Genomic DNA, 13345 nt, shown 5'->3' with positions numbered 1-13345 from the left:
ATTGGATCAGAGTTGGCAAGTGTACAAGTTGGCGATTGAGAGTAATGGTTAAGATGGATTGAGGCTGTTTTTCGATGAGCCAGTATACCCTCTTCCGAAGTCCCAACATCGTGCAATCTGATTGCATCGTATAATGGGCGGAGCGAAGGATACCACATTATCAAGTGCACTTAGTTTTCACTCATGGGAATGGACTTTTGGTGACACGTCATTAGGTTTCGAAGCATGGGGCTACAAGGGGTGGGAATCACCACCTTGCATAGAAGATCAGTAATAGATTTCAAGTATTGGATTATCATAGCTGAAAATATTGCCAGATCTTGGAAGAAATTTCAGAAACTCACTAGGTTGATGCACAACTTGGATTTCAGTTCACCAGCTCCCAGGTCGCCAGTATATCACAAGTCGATCTACGCTGAAGTTTCTGTGGACGCATGGATAGATACAGCAGAGTGAATACATCAGACACCAGTCATATTTGTGAATCAGTGAATTGGAGGATTAAAAAAAAATCAAAACTTAAAAATAAAGTGCTAAAAGTCCAACAGCTCATAAAAATTGAAGTATACAAATCAAGGTCGACAATGAAAATCAACAGCTAGTCCAGAGAGAACCTTGCCGCATAAAATTCCTCACTAGGTCTCGTCCTACTTTGCACCAACGGAATACCAAGGCCACAGTAAACCCAGATATCTATGCTCTTAAACACGTCTACATGTATATTGGACCACACCAGCATACTGTACACAGTAGTAGTGCTGAGCTGAAATGCACTATTTCATGGTCTTTTGAAAGCAATGCTCCCATCCAGGTAACTCATGTTCACGATCCTCAACCAGATTGTTGTGTCTAACTGTAATTATGGTTCTCTGTGCTTATCCTAAGCCAAAAAAAACCTTAAAGTTTATGACCTGCTACGATCATGTTGGATCCTACCAATTACCTACTCAATATGGCAATAATCAATAGCAAGTGAACAGTTGTATCTGCAATAAATTACCAAAATAGCATCTAACCCCACCTAACAATAGCTGATCCCCACGTAAGGCCTGCCCCAAACCCTGCCGTAGCCACAACATCACCAGCCTTCACCTTACCGCTTCGGACAGCCTCATCTAGAGCTAACGGTATGGAGGCTGCACTGGTGTTTCCGTAATTAGCTAGGTTAGAAATCACTTTCTCTGAGGGTATATGTAACCTATCAGAAACTGAATCAAGAATCCTCTGATTGGCCTGCAACATACATATATAAACCGTGATGTTAAAACCTACCCCCTTGCAGAACAGATGAGCGATTTGAGTACATGAAAATATACCAGAACTTTGATGCTGTGATGGCTTTAAATGCCCTAATCCGTGTCTTCCGTTAATGAGTTGAGTTCAACAGAGTTGACAATGACTACCTGTAGTAAAAACACATACCTGGTGAAGCAGCAACCAGTCAACATTGTCTCCAGTAAGCCCAGCCTCATGCAACGCTCCTTCCACAACCTGAGGTACAGCTCGGACCGCAAACTTGAACACTTCCTTCCCATTCATTTGAAGACATTCATATGAAGCCTTTCGTGGTTTCAAAAATGCTGATCCATTCGAATCGGCCCCGCTGGATGAATCATCTAAAACATTGTCTATCGTTACATGCAGATGTCTGCAGTATCCACATCATATTTTAGTCCTAAACACATGCGAAGCATTACTTACTAGAAAATCACAACAAACAGGAGTTCCAAAACTGCATACATAAGGATGCGGAAAAAAGAGAAAAAGCCCACTTATGCCCATTTCCGTCACTACGCAGGTCGAATCCAAGCAAGCTGTCCTGGTCATCAGTTGCAGCCTGTTATAAGAAAGCCAATAAAAAGTTTATGAAAACATACAAAAAGCATAGTACCAAGAATTTAAGATATAGATCACCTAGAAAAGTCCAAGTCATCACAACCAACGAAGTTAATAATGTGAACGACAGGTAATGCACAAGTGATATGTTAGGTTGCACAACCGAGGCAATTCTGGCAATTGAAAATTAGCAAATGCAATCACACCTGTAACAGAAGCGCTCCAGAGGCATCGCCAAATAGAATACACGTCCCTCTGTCCGTCCAATCCACGTATCTTGAGAGAGCGTCAGCACCCACCACGAGCACATTTTGATATCCTCCTCCTGCACGTACCTTCAATCTTAGCTTTAAGTGGCCGCTATCAGTTGGCTTTCAAATTTTAAGTGTTAAACTGCTTACAAAGACACCAATTACAACATGCGAGTAGAATTTGTTTCTGGACAGCATTAGATTCTAGTTATTTGGTTCCTAAAATTAAATTTCAAGTCAGAGTTGATGGACTTTCTAAATTTCAAACATAATTTCAGATGAATAAAAACGAAGAGATTTGGTGGAAAAATACCCCTAATAAAGCGAGTGGCAGTCACAAGTCCGAGTACGAAACCGCTACATGCAGCCGTCAAATCGAAAGCCAAAGCATTATGGCATCCCAGCAGCTTCTGAACCTGATGACGATAGCATTGAACACCATACTTACATGAAAAAAAATCACTCGGTACTCCCGTTAACAGAAAAGCGCAGCCTCGAGATCACACTGAATGATCCCCAAAACGTCTTCACAGGACACTACAAATAATAACCCTCCTCGTATGTACAGTAGGCGGACAATCAGATTTGGACACAATACTGGCAAAATTAAGCAAAACATGACTGATTCGGAATTACACCGTTCTAAAGCAGCAACATATAAAACATAGTAATCCGTAAACTGTATCATTATAGGAGTTCAATAGAAAGAAAACAGCATGTGACTGCAATCAGCATCCCCATGCTAGGACCTGAATGGTGCAGAAGATGCTTTCTGTTTCATGTTACAAGACAATCACTAAATCTCTTTGCACGCAAACGTGCATCAATTTCAGTACGTCATACCTGCGGAGCACTGCCAAATAGATCATCTGGAGTAGATGTGCAGAGTAATAACAAATCAACATCCTCTGGATTCACATTAGCCATTTCAAGGGCCTTCCTTGAAGCTTCCACAGATAATGATGTAACTGACTCGTTCTCTGCACATAAGTAAAGAGCTAGATTAGCACACTGGTCAGGACTTGTGTACGTAAAATTCAAGTCAAAGAAAGTTCAAATATATGACGTATTCTGAATCCTCGAGGCACTGGTTATAGGGAATATGAAATGTGCAGACCAACTCCTGGTATAAAATGAATTTGGAGTAAGTTATTTCAATTCTTGTAAGATGGGCTAATTCTTCATCAAAATAGTGCAAAACAGCCACTACCCTGTTTAACACATATCTTGGTAGAGAATCCAATACATAAATATCCACCAGTCCTCGAACTAGTGGATAGTTGACCGCCTTTGCTGTCGAACGTCTCTAGATCATGTTAACATGTCAGGGGATCCTGCACAGCCTAGGCTCAGTTCACAGGCCTATGAACTACTGCGTATCTTCAGCATTTCTATCGAAATTACAATTTGACGCTGTGTATCTTCAGCATAATCAAGTGCTACGAACGTGATATACCCGTACTCGTTTGATGCACGAGGCAAAGCCATGATAGAACTAATTGTGCACTGGTTTCTCGTAGAAGTAATAAATCTGTTTCTAATAGGACATCATAGGCAAATCAGGGAGTTTCGAATTGCTATTATAATGAAACAAAAAAACCCACTTCTCTGACTGTTTCTTTGGTTTAAAAAGTAATTCAATATAAGAACGATAGCAACAATTAAGGAAAAGAGAAGCAAGATTGTGATGACCTTTCAATTGCGAAGAATTGCTCACTTTAATTAAATAAAGTAACGCATCAGTCACGACCAAGGGTTTTAAGAATCATCAATCCCATGTTACTCTAAACCACATGTTCACAGAATAACCTGGCAATAATATCGTCGAGAAGTACAAGAGAAATAGATCCAAAGAAAAGGTCTTCATGAGAAAGATTTCTCGCCTCCGAGTACACGACGATTGCGAATTCCTGTTCGCACGGATATCCATTCATCCGAAGTGTCCACGAATTTTGAGAGTTCTTCATTAGAAATGAGTTTCTTTGGGACAGCCGACCCCGATCCCACCAATTTGGACCCCCTTCCTACACGCCTGAAGCCAAGCCAGGGCAAGTGAATCAACAATACTTCATACCAACCTCCTGGTTGCACAAATGCCCCCCTCACAGAAATAACTTCATAGCATTAATTTCATGAATTGTCGCAACCAGCCAAATTATACAAGAAATGCACTTACCTCCGTTGCTCGTCCCCACCTTGATGAGACAGTTCTCCTTCATTCTGTTTCAACCCAGAGGAATCAAGCGACACGTCCCTGCTGATTGATCCGTCAGTTCCCAACTCATAAAGGCCCCAGGTATTGACAACAGAAATTGCCATCATACCCAAATTATAATCTCGTGCAGCATATTGGTAGCATAACTAAACCCGAGATTTCAATGCAGCATGCAGATACAATGCCGAGAAATTCATGAGAGAAGTTTCTGTCTCACCTGTTCTCAGCTGACATGACAGCTCGGCACCCCACAACGTGTGATGGGGTAGCACGCCAATGCGAGCACCCCAAGGAAACCCTCTCATAAGCATTCGCACCACCTAGAACGCAAACCGAGACCATTCATACAATCTCAGCTGGAATCCTCCATAAATGTAAGCACCGAAATATAAAAATGCTTGACCTTATTGTAGATCCCCAGTAGTCGCTAACATCCAGCTGAACCAAGTGACCACCATGATTACCTCCCCGTAATCCACTTACACAACAAAATCACTAAATTCCATGCATTCCCTCTACCATCTCCTGGCACAAAAACTCGTAAAATCCTAAACATAAATGCTGAAACCATCGCCATGAGAAACTACAAGGAACCCTAACCCAAACCACTGACCATTACCTCCAATCCACTCCGACATAAACCCCCACCTTGTCAAAACTCCAAAAACTATCCACCACCCATCCCTCTCCCGAAATCACCCCTCACTGAACCCAGCCTACCTCGCAGAGACAGCACAGTCGACGCAGTCCACGACGCAGAGAAGTGCAGAACCGGTCCAGTGGCGCACGCCATATCCACGCTGCACTCAATTAGAAAATCTATAACAAAGGTCGAGAAAAAAACTCCACAAATAGGAGGTGGATTTCTACAATGCAGAGGCAATGCGAGGAGATGGAGGTAAATGAGAGTGAGAGAGAGGCGATTCAATCCTAAAACGATGAAAAGGTCATGCCAGCACTGGCTGGCAATGGTGATGCAACCGAGGGTGCTGCTCCAGATTGTCGCAGTCTTCGATTTCTTCTTCAAACCCAAATGAATGGTACAGCTTGGTTGGCAAGCGTCCCCCACCTTTCTCCTCGCTTGTGTGAGTGAAGTCGGGGTCCCGGACCTGTCTCGTGAGTATTTGGATGGATGTCGTTGAAAACAGGGAGGATAACTGATGATCGCGTCGTCCGATCCTCGACAACAATTATGCTTTTCAATTGTATGTAATCAATGAAAGAGGAAAAAAAAAAAAAAAAAAAAAAAACGTATTACTATATATTGCAGCTGATTGAGGCAACATCAGATGGGTTCGAAATGATTGTAGTTTCGCCTCAGAGTTTGATAGTTGTGAGATCCATGATGAAGAAATCGCCAGAGGAGCTGTAACTTCTCAAGCTTTTGCTCGACTCCGCAAATCGGGCGGTGGTGTATATTTGGAGAAGTACTGTTTGGAAAGGAAATCGCGCTAAAATAGGATTGCCAGAAAATCCGGTCCAGATGATTGTGTGAATTATCACCTAATCCAACTTTGCTGATGAGGATGATCCTGACTGCGTTCTCAAAATTGCAATTCAAATGCTGTGGAGCACGACCTTCGATTTGTAGGTCTTCGTTCTGGGCTTCGGCTACAAGGAGCGATGTGGGACACTGAAGAGAACATAATTTAATATGGAACCTTGAATAGGATTGATTTGATGCTGGTTTTAAGGAAAGAAATCGCATGTTTTCTGACTTGAGGCGACAGGAAAATTCCACAAAGTTGAGAGGTAGAACAAATGTCCATGTTGATTCAACCACCCAACTGAATTTTCAGCATCAGCAGTCATAAACTATTGTCCAGCTCGGAGGACTACGTGGAAATTTTTGGGTTGTGATCGTTCGGAATCCGGGGGTCTCGAAAAATTCAAAGAATCGGCCAAATTCGCAGCTCACAGTCAGCTTTACTCTCAGTTTCTTTACGCATCTGCAGACACAGATGGAAGGGATAACCTATGTTTCGCATCTCGTCGGGAACTTCGATGAAGAACTTCTGTCCCTGTGCGTCGCCAGTAACCTCGAACGAGAGTTTTTCGGCCTGTGAGCTTCAGATTCTCAGCCAAACATGATTTGGCTCAGCTATACGTATGCCCATTCCCACATTTCCTTCTGCATTTCCAGCAGTTTGGGTGTTTTTTTAGTTTCCGAGAGGCGGTAACTCTTCCGCGTTGCTCTCTCAATCTCCTCTCTAGTAAGCAAGCTGTGTGGCAATATGATTTCCGAACGCAACTTTAGGTTCACAAGAGCCGTTTCTGCTCTTGGCGTTAAATTTTGTTGAGTAATCATGTTGAGGAACTCCGCATTGACTGCAGACAAAGGCGTTCTGTGGATGCGACGACGGTGGAAGTAATTGTACGTAATGATGCCTCATTTGAATTTTGGGTTTCTGTTTCCTCTGGATAGACAGAAAAGTGACTTTTGTTAGTGAGGTAGCTTAGAATAAACGCTTTGGATTTTGGAAAACACACAAACAGAGCACAAATACGCGAGTGCTGGTGCCAGAGGAGCTCTTGAAGAATTTTTTTCTCTGTAATGACTTTCAGACTGATAGATAATAACATACCGTATCGCAGGAATTTCCCTACAATGATGATTGCGAAGAATCCACTGTGAATCATTTCTATTCAATGTTAGATATATTGGAAATGTTGTAATATTCCAATGGCGTTTTCGGCGCTTGCACACGGCACACTCAGCTTTTGTGATCCAGTTGCTGCGGTACCCCAACTTTGTGCCAGAGTTGGGCAGCATAAAGAAGGCAGCCGCGGATGCGTAGAGTTCAAAAGCATAGACATTTTTCATCGCACGGTGTATTTCAATAGAGAAGATAGACCGTCAAAGTGGTGGTTGCCAGCTCAAGAATGGTACGTTCTGGATTCCTCTAAACAGAATTCTTGGACATTGCTTCACAATTTCATATGCAGATGGCTTCTATTTATCACGTATACGTTGATGCTAGCCCTCTTGATGGGTAGATAATCACCCCTTGGACCAAAACTTATCTTCACACCGTACAACGACATTCGCTCATGCAAAGTAGTTTCAACGATGTGTAACGTCAATTCAGACATTCAACTCCGCATTTGGTTTTTGAATTTCAGCATAATCCGGGATGCTACTCTAAATCTTTCTAGTGCCTCCACAAAGTTTTAATCAGTAGATATTTCCGTTATTCTGCAACAGGACGAAGGATAGCAGAAAGGGACAATGTCAATGCTCTAGCAAACCAATCTTGCCAGATAAAACTATGCCTTCTATCTCGCAGCCCTCCTCAGTCGGTGCTCAACGTCCTCTCTTCTCTCCAACGAAGACGTACATAGAGACCGACCTCACCCCCAAGGATAAGCTATGGGTGATCGCAGCCACCACCCGTAACGACCTTTTTGCAGCTGCTACGCTTCGAGCGCAGATATTCTACACGTATCCCCAAGTAGAAAGTAGTATACAAGGCACAGAAGCCATCAAAGCTCGCGTAGCGAATGACTTCGCCGTAATCGATCTGCTCAAAAGGAGAGTAAAATCAGAGTACGACAGGGTAAGCGGTACTGCAATTCATCCATTCGTTGTTATCCTACTATAAAATTGTCCTCCTCTTACCTTGGCAATGAGACCAACAATTGTATGTAATTGCCCGCAAAATGGTTGCAGGAAAGTAAATATGAATCACTAGGCGGGCGTGTGAAGTGTTTGTTAGCAGTGTGCCGCCAATCGACAATAGAAACGTTCGGAGGGAGCACTGCGACATCGTCCCACCTCAAACCTCCATCAATATCTTCGGAGGAATTATGTTCCACAGAGCCACTGGTAGCAATCGGCACACTTGACGTACAAGTATGCTCCCATTTCCAATTACAGCTCCCCTCTGGTACCTACCTTTTGAGCACGTCAAACACGCCAATTGGCCAAAACCAGGAAATATACATAATACATTCTCCCGCACTCACAAATCTCCTCAAAAATGAAAAACATAGACTATTGACACGCTAACTGACAAAAGAAATGGGATAACTGAAAGGATGGCACAGGAACCAAGGCCTCTGCAGATGTAAACCTTGTTACCTTCCAACTCTATGCTCTGGCCAATTCAGCTCAGCAATCGAAGAAGCAGGTGAGCGTTCGAGCCAGCGATCTCATTCTTTGTAACCTTAACCTTGCATCAAAATCCAGGATACCCCTTGTATCTACATTTAGGCAGTCGTAATCTGGATCGAGTTTTCCTGAACTTCGATGCCACTGGTCGCCGCTACTCATCACTTCTCATTTCCACTCTTTACTACGTTGGCAATGGGTTGTTCAAGCCATGTCTCACACGACTTCAAAGCTTCACCAGCGCCCAAGTACGAATCGTTTTAGAGAGTAGCACGCAATCGGAAGCAAACACTGTCTACCAGAAAACCACCGTCACCAAAGGCTGACAAGCTGAACTTCCGCGGAATACCAGGCAGATTGTGATCCGACATACTCGACTGGACTCGACTGGACTGTCATATTCCTCGTGAAGCAGATGGAACGCATGAGGACTGAACCTAACTTTGTTTCTTCCGCTTCAGGTTCACAAGGCCCACAATACCTCGACACCCTTTTCTCTCCTCCAACCGGACAACACCCTGAACCAGGCTTACATCTTCAACGTTGGCGTCGTCAAAAACTCCAGAAGAATGGGGGTCGGAAAGGCTCTGCTGCTGGCCGCTCTCAAGGTACGAGGCTGTTACCACCTTTCCACTTCCACCACACAAGCTCTTCATGTGCTCCCAACATGACTTCGCGGTCCCATGGCACCCATGCTCAACCTGCGGGACAGACTGGGCGTGAAGGGGAATCCCGTTACGTCACATCCGTTTGCGTGTACCTCCTAATCCACCGATTCGTGCCTGCCCCACGCCCATCATCTTGCATGCACAACGTTGAATTTTCGGCCAGAGTGCTCATTCCCTCACAACAATATCCACACACAAGCACAACCTCATTCTTTTCCCTTCTGCAGGTGGCCAAACAGATGGAACTTCAGGTGCTGTTCGTGCATGTAGAGGCGGACAATCACGGCGCCATGGCGTTGTACACCAGCTCAGGATTCAAAGTCCAGGAAGAAGAAGCAGAACAGCTGGCGCTTCAATTACGAAGGCCTCGCAGAATATTGTTGAGCTTCTGGACCTCATAAGTCATCGCGAACCAGATGTACGTCTTTGACCAGCACATAGTTTGAACTTCCTACCTTCTGTACTCAAACCACATTGCAATCCGAAGCTTCCACCTCCAAGTTTGTCCAATCCCAAATTGAGTGACAACCACAACACAAACACGACCCCCCACACCACAAACCAAAGCCTTCACAATCACAACAACACCACTTCCACCTCCACATCACACATCAACGATGACCGTTCCTCACCCAACGCACAACATTCGCGCGCTTCCCAAATGCAACCATTTCCCGCCCATCCGTCGCTTGACAACCTGCCCACACCCCTCTTCCCTTGCACAAAACCAATCCACCGCCTGCTCCATATCCTGTCACCCACGCATCTGTCCGCTCAAATCCCTCTCAACCGCAAACATCCACGACTCACAACCCCACCCGTCTCATACACATCCATTACACGTACTGTGCTCCCACAAACAACCACGCCCATGCTTTACGCTAAAATCAACAATCGTTATTGACAAAATCACCAGGCTGCCAACGTCGTCCGACCACCACCCCCAACCTCCACAACCCTTGTACATCCAACTTCCGTCCCAAACGGTGCGTCATGTGCACGTGATTATCAAAACCTACTCGACAGGAACCGCCTACAACCAATGCCCCCGCCTTCAATCCCCACCCGCTCCACAACTCAAACCTCCGACTTCTACAAAACTAACTGCATACGCCTACGCTGATCTACTCAATCGGGACCCACTCCACCTCCTCACGCTGCGGCTATCAACTCCGGCTCCGGTTGCGCCGCAGGGGCTTCGGGGGCCTTCGCCGCATCTGCTGCTGGTGCTGCAACGGCGGCACCATTCTCCTTCTCCTTCTCGCCCTCCTTCGCAGCCCCATCCTTCGCACCCTTCTCGCCCTCCTTCACCTCCGCCTTCGCTGGCGGTGGAGGAGGAGGAATCATGTGTGCAGGAGGGTTGTGCTTCAGCTTCAACAGCACCTGCCTGAACCGTCCCAGGTCCGTCGCCCTCCCCGGTTTCGGTCCTGGAAGAGCCACGAACGTCGACTTCTTCTCCTTCTTCTCCTTCATTTGTCGGCTTTTCGGCTCCAGAGATGCCGGCAGCTCCTTCGGAACCAGCTCCGTCACAGCCTTCCAGTACTGCTTGTCCGCCGTCTTGTGGAAGTGCTCCTGGTCGGCGTGGTACACCTGCCCAACCCACCACAACCACGTCTTAGCTCACGTTCGCACCGATTCGCCGCTTGCCACCAAGACCGCCCCTTCGCTACCGGGACCCATGCCCCCACACAACGCCCAACTCCTTCACCGTGCCACCCGAAACAACCCCCCCCCCCCCCCCCCCAAACTTATTCGTCCCACCAACCATCCCACCCTCCTTGTACCTACAACAATCCCCGACACAATGCAACCTACCATCTCCTTCTCACGATTCTCCTTCATCTTCGCCTCCCGGTTCGATTCCCGCTTTGCCTTGTGCTTCTCCTTGTACTCATCAGCATCGTCCATGATCTGCTGCAGCTTCTCCTTCTCGACGCGCTCCTTCTCTTGCAGCCGCTGCATGTTCTCCCTGCCACTCACCAAACCATCCCCCACCATGTGAAACCATGCCCCAGCCTCATCCAAGCCTCTACTCGCCAAGCACATCCATCACACACTGCCACCCTCGTCTGCATCCCGCTACACACCACACCCTTGCTCACCTCTTCCACTGCCGAAGAATGGCGCCTTCCTCCTGCATCTCCTCAGGCGGGGGCAGCATTGGACCGCCGCCGTTGTCTCCGCCGAACAAATCCTCGTCCAGCTCTTTGTTGTAGCTCCCCCCCGCCGGATTCGACGTGTACTCCGCGTCTGTAAACCCAGGAGCCGAATACTCCCCCTTCGGAAATCCTGACGGCGACTCCGAACCCGGCATCCCGAACCCGTACATCCCCGGCATGCCAGGGGCCGACTCCTCGTTCTCGTATATTGGGGCCGGGTGATCGTAACCGTGGGACGCGCCCTTGAAGTCGTCGAACCCTTCCCTGTTGTCGTCCATCCCGAAGTGATCCGGCTTGTAATCGTCTGGAGCTCGGAACGAGCTGTCAAATCGAGCAGAGTCCAACCTAGAGCTGTCGAACCGGGCTGAATCGTCGAAGCTGCTGTATGTACTCAGGTCGTCAGCTCCGCCAGAGTACCCATCGTAAGCCATGCTTGCGGTATCTCGGCCTCACAAGATCCTACATGCACCACACCATACCCCCGTCACCACGCAGCACATCACACGCACATACACGACAACCAACCACTTCACGCGGCGCATTCCATTACCAACAGCCACAACAATACAAACGCATTCCGCCTCTCGAACGCTGTGTGAGCCCATAATTCCCTGTGCATCCCTCGCCTACCCACTCCTCCCCACACGCCTCACACCGTCCAACTGTGCACCCTTCCCATCACCTTCGCAATCCTTTCAACCACCCCTACGTCCTCATCGCTGTGGACCACCCCGCGCTCGCGCTCGCGCACATGCCTCTTGCGCACTCCAGATCTGATGGCGGACGGAGTCGCCTTCCTAACACGCCCACAACAAAATGCTGCGCATCCTACTGATCGCCAAACAGGGCACACCATGCCAACAACCTGCACCGCACTCTCCTTCTCCTCGGGCCTCGGATCACTCTGTGTCTCGCAATTTTCCCACCAGCTTCCACGGACCTACGTCCCTATGCGATCCTATCCACGTCCCCGGATCCGCCCACGCTCTACCTCACATGCAATCAAGTATAAACCGAGCTCAGCCAGCCCAGGACAGTGCCGACGATTCTTGCGCGCAACACAACCGCCCAATCCACACGCCCACACAGTCCACAGCCAAATCCTCGACCACTCACAGTAATGTCGCCGGTCTTGCCATCCCTCCCTCCAACCCTACATGTGCACAACGCGCGACTCAAGCACCAGCGAACCGCGCCAAAACCCAACCCACCCACGTATGCCGATCCACAACAACACAAATCCTCCGCCAATGCTCCGGCCCATCCTACCGCGCGTGTCCAATTCCACCAAACCCTCCGAAACACCTCCCGAACCGGGCGCTCCCATCACAGGAGCTATCAAAGCAGCAAGAAAAAGGCACCAAACCAAACCAGAGAGCGAAACGGCGCAGATCGAGGAGGGAGGGAGAAGCATACCTGCGGTACGAGGCGCGCGATGGCGCAGGGTGGGATCCAAAGGGAAGCGATCCAGCAGGAGCAGCAGCAGCAATAGAGGCGATGTGGGGCAAGAGGAGGAGGAGGTCCGTGATGGCGAAGAAGAAGACGACACTGAATGATTTCCACTGCGACGAGTCACCCCGCTCCCTCCCCCTCCCCGGACGCTGTTGACCATGCTCCCTCCTCCCTTCCTTCCTGGTGGATGTGGTTAGTAAACTACATTAGTTTAAGTGGTCTACTTTACTTTAGAAAGTATGTTTTAATTCAATATCTTATATTTGTTGGCCTTGTTTGTTTTTTTAGAAATGTTCACTATTGGACTTTTTTTTTTGTTTGTTTGTTATTGTCTGTTTTTTTATTTTGGTGTGCAAGATAACTTCACTTGTGGTATTTGTTTGCCAATTTTTTTATTTGACATAGATTTTGTTTTTCTTTTTTCTTTTTTTTCTTTGGAGGTGTAGCAATTACTTGGGTTTTAGCGAATTTAGTTTCCATAGTTAATGGAGTAATGTGTGGGTCCTCTTAATGTTTTTCAATGATTTTATATTGTTGGAATTGTGCCCTTATTATAACTGCTTGTTAAAAGCATCAATGAAGTGGGTTCAAAATCCCAATTGTTGGTAAATGCAGATTTGGTACCTGCTCATACATTATCTGTCATTGCTTTC

At 46.9% G+C, this 13345-nt stretch overlaps 3 protein-coding genes across 6 annotated transcripts; 1 reads left to right on the top strand and 2 right to left on the bottom strand.

Moving 5' to 3' along the window:
• Window positions 1-519: 519 nt before the first annotated feature.
• Window positions 520-5381, bottom strand: LOC112284603 (uncharacterized). 2 transcript variants are annotated; one of them, XM_024524536.3, is made up of 10 exons: window positions 5023-5381; window positions 4520-4622; window positions 4264-4341; window positions 3971-4119; window positions 2931-3067; window positions 2401-2503; window positions 2043-2161; window positions 1773-1837; window positions 1423-1648; window positions 520-1233 (listed from the first exon to the last, which is right to left on the bottom strand). In XM_024524536.3, the coding sequence occupies exons 1-10, from the start codon at window positions 5093-5095 to the stop codon at window positions 1012-1014; spliced, it is 1275 nt and encodes a 424-aa protein (XP_024380304.1). In that variant the 5' UTR covers window positions 5096-5381; the 3' UTR covers window positions 520-1011. The 2 variants fall into 2 exon arrangements, with proteins under 2 accessions (XP_024380304.1, XP_024380303.1); XM_024524535.3 differs by having other exon boundaries at window positions 4264-4344; window positions 5023-5328.
• Window positions 5382-6269: 888 nt separating this feature from the next.
• LOC112284604 (uncharacterized) lies at window positions 6270-9598 on the top strand. 2 transcript variants are annotated; one of them, XM_024524540.3, is made up of 8 exons: window positions 6270-6409; window positions 6637-6676; window positions 6898-7188; window positions 7508-7859; window positions 7973-8155; window positions 8340-8432; window positions 8875-9021; window positions 9309-9598. In XM_024524540.3, the coding sequence occupies exons 3-8, from the start codon at window positions 6986-6988 to the stop codon at window positions 9480-9482; spliced, it is 1152 nt and encodes a 383-aa protein (XP_024380308.1). In that variant the 5' UTR covers window positions 6270-6409; window positions 6637-6676; window positions 6898-6985; the 3' UTR covers window positions 9483-9598. The 2 variants fall into 2 exon arrangements, with proteins under 2 accessions (XP_024380308.1, XP_024380307.1); XM_024524539.3 differs by lacking the exon at window positions 6270-6409 and having other exon boundaries at window positions 6428-6676.
• A 358-nt stretch (window positions 9599-9956) lies between these two features.
• Window positions 9957-12775, bottom strand: LOC112284605 (clathrin light chain 1). Of its 2 annotated transcripts, none has more exons than XM_024524541.3 (4): window positions 12657-12775; window positions 11184-11699; window positions 10897-11050; window positions 9957-10671 (listed from the first exon to the last, which is right to left on the bottom strand). In XM_024524541.3, the coding sequence occupies exons 2-4, from the start codon at window positions 11669-11671 to the stop codon at window positions 10234-10236; spliced, it is 1080 nt and encodes a 359-aa protein (XP_024380309.1). In that variant the 5' UTR covers window positions 11672-11699; window positions 12657-12775; the 3' UTR covers window positions 9957-10233. The 2 variants fall into 2 exon arrangements, with proteins under 2 accessions (XP_024380309.1, XP_024380310.1); XM_024524542.3 differs by lacking the exon at window positions 12657-12775 and adding an exon at window positions 11923-12536.
• Between the last annotated feature and the right edge of the window lie 570 nt (window positions 12776-13345).

This window comes from Physcomitrium patens, chromosome 7 (assembly GCF_059467195.1).
Source record: "Physcomitrium patens ecotype Gransden chromosome 7, ASM5946719v1, whole genome shotgun sequence".
NCBI lineage: Eukaryota > Viridiplantae > Streptophyta > Bryopsida > Funariales > Funariaceae > Physcomitrium > Physcomitrium patens.
Note: the sequence above shows the minus strand (reverse complement) of the source record. Positions and strands in the feature narration are given on the sequence as shown.

What these genes read in the sequence shown, in the direction of transcription:
- LOC112284603 (XM_024524535.3), bottom strand. Translation starts at nt 5,095, where the DNA reads ATGGCGTGCGCCACTGGACCGGTTCTGCACTTCTCTGCGTCGTGGACT. An exon ending in GTCATGTCAGCTGAGAACAG is followed by an intron (nt 4,345 to 4,519) that starts GTGAGACAGAAA and finishes CGGATCAATCAG; the next exon opens with CAGGGACGTGTCGCTTGATT. An exon ending in ACTGGTTGCTGCTTCACCAG is followed by an intron (nt 1,234 to 1,422) that starts GTATGTGTTTTT and finishes TGTATGTTGCAG; the next exon opens with GCCAATCAGAGGATTCTTGA.
- LOC112284604 (XM_024524540.3), top strand. Translation starts at nt 6,986, where the DNA reads ATGGCGTTTTCGGCGCTTGCACACGGCACACTCAGCTTTTGTGATCCA. An exon ending in TAAAATCAGAGTACGACAGG is followed by an intron (nt 7,860 to 7,972) that starts GTAAGCGGTACT and finishes AAATGGTTGCAG; the next exon opens with GAAAGTAAATATGAATCACT. An exon ending in TCGGCACACTTGACGTACAA is followed by an intron (nt 8,156 to 8,339) that starts GTATGCTCCCAT and finishes GATAACTGAAAG; the next exon opens with GATGGCACAGGAACCAAGGC.
- LOC112284605 (XM_024524541.3), bottom strand. Translation starts at nt 11,671, where the DNA reads ATGGCTTACGATGGGTACTCTGGCGGAGCTGACGACCTGAGTACATAC. An exon ending in ATTCTTCGGCAGTGGAAGAG is followed by an intron (nt 11,051 to 11,183) that starts GTGAGCAAGGGT and finishes GGTGAGTGGCAG; the next exon opens with GGAGAACATGCAGCGGCTGC. An exon ending in AGAATCGTGAGAAGGAGATG is followed by an intron (nt 10,672 to 10,896) that starts GTAGGTTGCATT and finishes TGGGTTGGGCAG; the next exon opens with GTGTACCACGCCGACCAGGA.